Genomic DNA, 8670 nt, shown 5'->3' with positions numbered 1-8670 from the left:
ATTGATCGAAATCAACCGGAATCAGTCCTAAAAACCCTAAAATCGACCCTTAGATCTCAACTATTACACACATTTCATTTCAAACCCACTTCTCATTTTCCATTAAAAAAGTATAGAACAAATTACATGGACCCCCCCCCCTCCTTGTGTTTGAAACAATAAAAGGACACCCCATTGTTTCAACAATTACATCCGTACCCATGAAGGTGACAGTGTTAATTTTAAAGTGTAAAAAGATTTTTATCATTACCAAAAAAAAAAAAAAAAGATATTTTTACCTTTATTATATCTTGAACTAAAATGATAAAATGGAAATACCATTTTTACCCATCTTAGATTCTCAAACCTAAAATCTCTCCTACCAAAAAAAAAAAAAACACCTAAAATTCCCAAATCTTGTTCTTCCTCCTCCTCCTGCAACCCAAAACTCATCTACTGTTTCTTTTTTTAATAAAAAAAAAAACTCATCTACTGTTTTCGGCTCCAGCGATGACCCTCTCTGTCAATGACTTTATGAGACCTTCCAGTCCTCCGATCCCGACCCCCGCCTCGTCGTCCTCTTTTTCATTCCTCTCATTGCAGGCCTCTACCTCTCTCGCGTTGTCTCTACTGCTTCCTAATATCCCCAAATTAAGAAATGGTAGGTCTTTACTGCCCTTCTGTTCTTTCCCGTTTCTTAATTCATGTCTCAATTCCCAATTCCCATTCTTATTCTTCTTTTAAATTTCTTTCCTCATCATCTACATTTCTCGATTGTTGATTCTATGGTTATGTGAACCCAACGGCGTGGACAAACCCAGAGAACCCAACTGTGGATCCTGACTGCTACTTGTGGAACCACGACAAGTCGGAGCTGTGCTACAGTTGCAACGCTTGCAAGGCAGGGCTGTTAGGGAACCTGAGGCAGGAATGGAGGAGGGCTAACATCATCTTCATCATTACCGTCGTCGCTTTGATTTGGGTATACCTCATCGGTTGCAGTGCCTTCAAGAACGCCCAAACTGAAGACCTCTTCCACCATTACAAACAGGGTTGGGCTTAAGTTTCCCCTCTCCTTTTTTCTTCTTCTCTACCAACTTTAGGATTCCTTTGTACATATCATTTCCTTTTTAATGCATTGTAGTTTTGGGAATTTAGGTTTTCTGACAGAAATGTAGCAGGAGGATGAGGTTGGGGATTGATTTGAGGATGTAAAAATGGTAAAAATGGTATTTTCATTTTATCAATTTAGTTCAAGATATAATAAGGGTAAAAATGTCTTTTTATAATTTAAAACGGATAAATTACACATCACCCCTTGATTTTTGAAAAAACCCAAATCACCCCTTGCTTTAGACCCCAATATAACAAATTAATCCCTACCGTTAGTTTTATGCTGTTAAGTGATGATATCAGCCAATTTAATAAATTTAAATCCCTAAACTACCCTTGACCAATGTTGATGATGAAGAAAGATAATATTGTAAATTTAATTATAATATTTTAATACAAGGGTAAAATAATCCTTTCACACCAATAACTAACAATAGACTAACACCGTTAATATCAAAGGGATGATTTGAGTTTTTTCAAAAATCAAGGGATGATCTGAGTTTTGTTTGAAAACCATGGGATGACATGTAATTTACCTTTTTTAAAACTAACACTTCACTAACACCTTCAGCCTTCATGGGTATGGATGTACTTGTTGAAACAACGGAGTATATTTTGTTATTGTTTCAAACATAATGGGGTACATATAATTTGCTCAAAAATATATTTCTGTTTGAAGTTCGGACAAGAAATTCATTTGGGCATTTCTGTTACAATTGATTTTTGGATTGATTTGTCTAATTAAATGCCCTAGATTAACTTTCTGCATTTGCAATCTTCTCTAACCCAACAAAATAACAATGTTTCTCCCTCTTCCTGCTTTCTCTATGAAGTAGTCATTGAAGCTTGGATTTCTTCTAATGTTTTCCCCTTTGTTTCCGGTACTAGCTTGGCCACAAACAGAATAGCCAGGGCACACATGGCACCGTAGACGAAAAAAGTACCTAATAACCACATGAACAGGTTTCAGTGAAGATTCTCTCACCATATCGAATCAAAAAAATGAGCAAACATAAGAGGGTTTTAAGATTAGATCCCCTTACCATAAGAACTCCAACTCATGAGATAATAGAAAGTGTAGGAATCCACAAAACACCCAATCCAGTTCATCAGTGTAACCAAACTTCCGGCCTTTCCCTTCACATTAATGGGGAATAACTGCATACAGACAGAGAAGGAAACCAAAGGAAGGTTACAAGATTAAGATAAACTGAATAGTATCAAACGTTGAGAACTTCAAGTTACCTCAGACATTAAGACCCAAGGAACTGCTCCCATCCCAATTGAGAAAGATCCTATATATACCTGCTCCAGATTCATAGTGAATTGAATTTAACACATACAGGAGAAATCACTCTACCCACAGCAAAAAAATTCACTTTAGTTCATTTGTTGCAGCACAGGAACACTTAAACTAGTTGTCATCAACACTGAATGTCCAGCAGCTCACTAGCTAGCTGAAACATAGTATGTCCTCAACATGGCCTCAACTTAGCTCATTTCAAACACATTAAAAAAAAAAAAAAAAATTAGACTCTTTCTTTTGGCAACTAAAGTTTCTTTGGAAAAAAAATGTTTGATCTGTATGAAGTGCATTTCTAACTTGATTGTTACAAATCAAGCTATATAGGTGCATACTCCCCTTAGCAGAAACTTTGTAATATCAAATAAATTTCTCTTCATATACAGTATTGTCTTGTTACCATGATGCCAGTAAAAACCAGCAGAGGAACCCACTGAGGTGATAATTCATGGACCTGATTCACAACAAAATCTTGAAGTATTAGACGAACTCGATGCAGAAATCTGAAAATAGTTCAAAGATTGCTCTTGGTTGGAAACTTGATGAGTACCTTCATGTAGAATGCTATCCCTGTAAGAGTGCTGCCTATGAACAAACCCGACGCAGAAATCTGAAACGGAAAGAGCAAAAGCCATTGCATCAAAGAAGGTTTTTTTTTAAATATGTTCTTATTCTATGGAGGCTTTATTCTACTTCCTACCAACAGAAGAGGTCTTCTACCAACTTTATCAATTAAGATTGCCCCCAAAACAGTCACAGGAACCTACAGGATGTTATCATGTAAAAAGTGAGCGAAATCAGGGCTGTAAAACAAGAAAAAGTATAAGACTATCTATAACATTGAAGAAATTAACCTGTAAAAAAGCATAAAAATCAATCCCAACATCGGAAGGGAATCCTGAAAGCTCAATTTAGATAAAGAGTTAGTAAAGATATGTTAACAAAGTCTCACTGAGAGATTCTAATACAATGTCTACCTGCAGATACAAAAATCTCGCTCAAGTAAAATCCAATTCCATTGATCCCTCCAATTTGTTGAAACATCATCAACCCAACTCCTACCTGAACATCAAAAGCTTAGTGGCAAAAAAAGAGAAATTTTTATGAACTTCCATATGGGTCATGGTTCTTTGCCACTGGGTCAAAAAAAGGACTCACAATGACAGATCTCAGGTAATTTCTTCGAAACAAATCTAGCATTTTAACTTCCGGGAGGTGTCGAAGAATTTCAATTGAGTCCTGCCAAAGCCATACAGAAGGCTTAATAAAAATGAAATTTGCTACATTCTCTAAGTGAACTGGGGATCTATATGTAGCTGGAAAAAAAATATGAACTTGGATCTCATAAGCTTCTTTTAAAATATCAGCATCCTTGCCGCGGAACCTTTGCAATGCATCTTCAAACTTCTTTTGGTGGCCAACCATAGCCTGAAAGAAAAGTTAATAGTGTCTGTAAACATCAAGCACATTACATGATTTTCCTTTCTTGTTTCTAGTGGATTAGATGAGCTTACCAGCCATCTAGGAGACTCAGGAACGAAGAACGAACCCAGTAGTAGAACAATGCAGGGAACAATTCCTATAAATTTGGCCATTCAACTCTGTAAATATCTATTACTTCACATTTATGATGAGAATTAAATACAGAAATTTCAGTAACTGCTCATGGAATTACCAGTCAATGCCAATGTCCGCCAATTCAGTATAGTCCCCAAGACATAAGCAACTGAAACTCCAGTAACTATCATGAGCTGCACAATTAAGCATAAACTGTAAACAGAAGTGTCATTGTTGATTTTATGAAGGATCGCTAGTTCTCCCACTAATTCTTCTTTATAGTATAATAGAATATCAGTAGTTCACCTGATTTATAGTCGCTAGTCCACCTCTGAGATCTTTTGGTGCAATTTCTGAAATGAAGACTGGTACCTGTTCATTCTTCAATAAGCACTTTTGGTGGGAAAGTTGGAAGATTTGATTTATGGTTTGGCAGGCTAGTCACACTACAAGTAGGAACCCAATTGCCCAAATCAAACACCTGAACTACAAATAATAAAATTGATGACCTCAAGTAGTTGAGGTAATCATCATCTTAAAATTAATTTGAGGATATGCACAAAGCAAGCACAAGGAGCAAGGGGTGTCACATTCCAGCCCGAACCGGTTGGACTGACTGAAATCGTCCAGTTTAAGCCCAAATCGAACTGAACCAAATGTGTATCATTTCGGATTTGTTTTGGGTTTTCTATAACCGGTAGGAATTGAAACTTATCGGGCCTGAATGACCTAACTGAAACTGGAGATCAAACCAAACCTAAAACTAAATTGATAATAAAAAAATAAAAAAAAACCATTTATTATATTTTTAATATATGTATTTACACTGAAACCATACCAGACCCATACGAGTCCCTTAATTAAAGCCGGCAATAACTCGAACCAAAACCGAGAGTTGCTTTACAGGTTTGGCTTCAGCTTGACCCAGTTATGAACTGAAACAGATTCAGCCGGACCAAAACCAAATTGAGCCGGCCTATTGACACCCCTACAAGAAGTGTTGGAAAGATCAGACAAAATCCCTTGGAATGTGTATTCTGGGGATAATAACTGCATATCACTTCCAGGTTTAAGGGAAAAGAATCAAAAGTTATTGGATAAAATTTTCCTTCACTGTGGGATGAAGGTTTAGCCACCATCGTAGGGTTTACACACTCCTATAGGATTTTAGTATAAGTCTAAAAACACCCTCCTGATACCCTCTCATGTCGATCTAGAGCCCAAGGTGAATGGATTCATCATGGCTGAAGAAAAACTTTGGTCCAAAGTTATTTTGGTTTCTCATTAAAAACATGGGGAAAGGTTCTCTAAACCGCTAGAGTAGAGCACGCTAGCACCTTTGTGTCTATCTCTCTCTCCTCCCCATATGAAATGACCTCACTGCCCTCCTATGGATGACATCATTTTATCGCAACCCATTGATGCTATCCCCTATGCTGCTTGCTCAGAGAATCCTACATTACAAACTTGAAATTGAAGAAAACACCCAAAAGCAACACCTACAAACCAAGATATATGATTCACACAAAGGGTTTTGCTAGTTAGTCACCCTAACATTGTATCCTACATTCCTACTCCTACTTCTCATAGAAATTCAGTTATGTAGATTTAAAAAGGAAATAATTGTAAAAGAATTTGTTAGTGAGCAGAATTATAGGGAAAATGAAGAAAATCATACCACATAGGAAAATACTCCAATTCCAAAGCCAGTGCAGAATCTTCCAAGATCCAGTATTACATAACCCTTTTGAAACATTAAGATTGATATCAGGTTACTGAGAAAATGTCACAAACAGAAAAAAGAACATATAGAGAGATTTTAAGAACTCAATTTTATCAAATTTGTAAAGTAGTGGAGATGAAAAAGAAATAAGTTTAGCTATTTATCAAATTTGGAGAGTATAAGTAGTGGAGATGAAACAAACAAATTAATAACCTTGAAGAAATAAATGGCAAGCCATCCTACAATGCACAACACCGATGACACTCTCAGGGTCTGTGCTCGATCCATTGATTCATTAAACCATACAAAGAATCAAATAAAAAACAAGTTAGAGAAGAAAAATTTTAGCTTATCAATATCAAATTTCTCTTCTTAATGGATGTTCATCACTCACAGCTTTTCGGCCAATGAAATCAGCAATCCGCCCACTACTGATAGCACCGATCATCGCACCAATACTCACTATGGAGCCAAACAAGGAGTACTGCATTGTTTCACCAAGTCAAACAGGAACCCAACTCCCAATTATAGATCTTACTTCTATAAGAACATCCATAATACATATTGGCTAGTTGAAATTAGTAAAGCCCACATTGGACTTAATTGTTGGGATCTTGGGAATTATAGAGTTTTAGTCCTACATCGGCATGCCTTCATATACTCAAAGAGTTCACTCCACTTGATGCATTAGGGCTTTGAGTTGGACCCTCCAATAGGGGTGCAAGTTTGGCCTTGTAGGTCCAAACCCGCCCTGAGCCCGAACAAGGCCTGGTTTGAGATACCTGGCCCTGAGGGTGGGTCAGGGCTGAAAATTTTATAAATTTTTCTTAAGGGGGGGGGGGGGGAACTGAGGAGGGAGAAGGTAACAGTCAAGATACTCGAACTCGAGACCTCCTGGTGAGCATAGGCATGAAGCACACTACAGCTCACCAATTGCGCTAGGCAGTTGTTGTTACATAGTTACATACATATTCTGTTATATAATATATTATGGGAAAAAGTTCTCTGTCCGGGAGTGTGGCCTACACCAACACTCCCGTGAGTTTATCTCTCTCCTCCCCATGTGAAAAGACATCTCTGCCCCTTGTTTTAAGGAGGAGAGAGATAGACACATGGGAGTGCTGGTGTAGGCCACACTCCCGTACAGAAAACTGCTTCCCATATATTATATATGAAGATAATAAAAGATAATATATTTTAGAGTAAACATCTTGTACACTCCCTAAGGTTTGTTCACGTGTCATGTAAACCCCAAGATTTTTAAAACCTTACTTACAAACCCATAAACCTCTGGTGTTAGTTAGTTGTTAGTTTTACAATGTAAAAGACCAAAATAGTCTTTGTACATCTTCTTCCCAAATAACCAAAACTAAAATGGCCATCACAAAAAACCAGTTTTTGAGGACGAACCAAAAAGGGTTTTGGGCACCACTGACGAAGAAGAAGAATAAGCAAGGGCGGAAGATGGAAGAAACAAAACCCTGATATGGATCCTGAGTGAGAGGATCCAACCCATGGGAATAATAACTGGGATTTGACTAGGTGACGTTGTAGGGACTACCGAAGAGAAAAGAGAACAAAATTGGAGAAATCCAAACATTACACAGATTCTTCTTCTCTCCTTCCTCCTATTTTCCCCAAATCAAGTAAGTAGCAAGAGATTAATGTAGAAAAAATAAATGTGGACAGCAAATCGATCATCCACCACATTCAAAGCTACTACTGCTTGCTCATTCATCGAGATTCAGAAATGAAATTAAAGGAGAGAAAAGCAAAGCGTTGTTTAAAGGATTAAAGGAGAATGAGAAGATAGTAACAACTAACCTTGCGCAGAAGAACGACCACCGAAACCCATCTCCATTTCTGAACCTAAAAACCAAAAATCGGAAACCAAAAAAAACCCATTTCTCCCTTATTCCAGCCATGGCCGCTGACCTCTAGAAGAACCAAAACCGATTTTCCCTTCTTTCTTCTTCCTCCTCTTTTCCGGCGCCTCTGCAATCGTCCGCCACCCACCAAAGACTCTGGAACTCATTTTTTCCTCTAATTGATTCTAATTTATCCAAAAGGATATTATGGAAAACTCCTATTGCCATAGATATTTGGCTTTTCACGAATTTATGATCGGCTGACATCATCACTTAATATGTTCAATCTAACCGAATGGGTATTCCGTCAATCTCATGATGTCTATCAATAAGGTTTTAAAAATCTTGAGAGTTACATGACATGTGAACAAACCTCAGGGGATATACAAGATGTTTACTTTATATTTTATTATAATGTTATTTTATACAAAATTAATAATTTTCTCTTCAATCTAACCGAACTCGGTCTAGTCCATGCATCTCTCCCTTCCCCCACTCAATGATCATGGCCAATCAGGGTCAGCCCGACCCGACCTTGAGGACGGGTCAGGGTTGGATTTTCTAGGCCCTTAGTCAAGGTCAGGTCGGACCGGGCCTAGGCTCAACTAAGGGGACTCAGAGTTGGGCTGGGGTTTTAAAATGTTGGGCCCAACCCGACCCTGTTGCAACGCTACCCTCCAACATGGTATTAGAACTGAGGTCACGCGAGAGGAGTGTTACGTTGTTGGGAGTTTTAGTCCCACATCAAATTGTTTTGATCTTTGTTGCCTCTATATAGTTGAGAAGTTCTCTCCATTTAATGCCTTAAGATTCTGGTTAATTCCAAATAGTTCTACGGTGCAAAGAGATTCCGGCTGAATCAGGATCCATGGAAACTGCTTCCGTTGCCAATTCTGCTTACTTGAACCAGATCGGTTTGGAGCAGATGGAATTGACCCCACTCAGTGTTTTAATAAAAAAAATTGATTTTGTTACATTTTTACCCTTAGACCATACCAGTGAACAGTATAGGATCGGTCAATATTCGAGAGCACCCTCTGTCGATACTGATCCAATTAATCCAAGTGAATCAACCGATCCGATCTCTAGATTACCAAGCATGCTCAACACACAGCACACAAGAAGAA

At 37.9% G+C, this 8670-nt stretch overlaps 1 protein-coding gene across 1 annotated transcript; it reads right to left on the bottom strand.

The window, feature by feature from the left end:
* Positions 1-1917: 1917 nt before the first annotated feature.
* Positions 1918-6138, bottom strand: LOC122658617 (sugar transporter ERD6-like 7). Its single transcript, XM_043853641.1, has 16 exons — positions 6070-6138; positions 5889-5948; positions 5631-5696; positions 4259-4324; positions 4071-4146; positions 3910-3974; positions 3731-3823; positions 3554-3634; positions 3373-3457; positions 3250-3293; positions 3096-3158; positions 2946-3005; positions 2796-2849; positions 2338-2397; positions 2136-2250; positions 1918-2036 (listed from the first exon to the last, which is right to left on the bottom strand). The coding sequence occupies exons 1-16, from the start codon at positions 6121-6123 to the stop codon at positions 1918-1920; spliced, it is 1161 nt and encodes a 386-aa protein (XP_043709576.1). The 5' UTR covers positions 6124-6138.
* Between the last annotated feature and the right edge of the window lie 2532 nt (positions 6139-8670).

This window comes from Telopea speciosissima, chromosome 4, assembly GCF_018873765.1.
Source record: "Telopea speciosissima isolate NSW1024214 ecotype Mountain lineage chromosome 4, Tspe_v1, whole genome shotgun sequence".
NCBI lineage: Eukaryota > Viridiplantae > Streptophyta > Magnoliopsida > Proteales > Proteaceae > Telopea > Telopea speciosissima.
This window is presented reverse-complemented; position numbering and strand designations above follow the sequence as displayed.

Bases quoted from the DNA above. Each gene is read 5' to 3' on its own strand.
- LOC122658617 (XM_043853641.1), bottom strand. From the start codon at position 6,123: ATGATCGGTGCTATCAGTAGTGGGCGGATTGCTGATTTCATTGGCCGA. The intron at 4,325-5,630 runs GTATGATTTTCT...AAGAATGAACAG, and splicing joins TTGGAGTATTTTCCTATGTG to GTACCAGTCTTCATTTCAGA. The intron at 3,458-3,553 runs GTGAGTCCTTTT...TTTGATGTTCAG, and splicing joins ATTACCTGAGATCTGTCATT to GTAGGAGTTGGGTTGATGAT.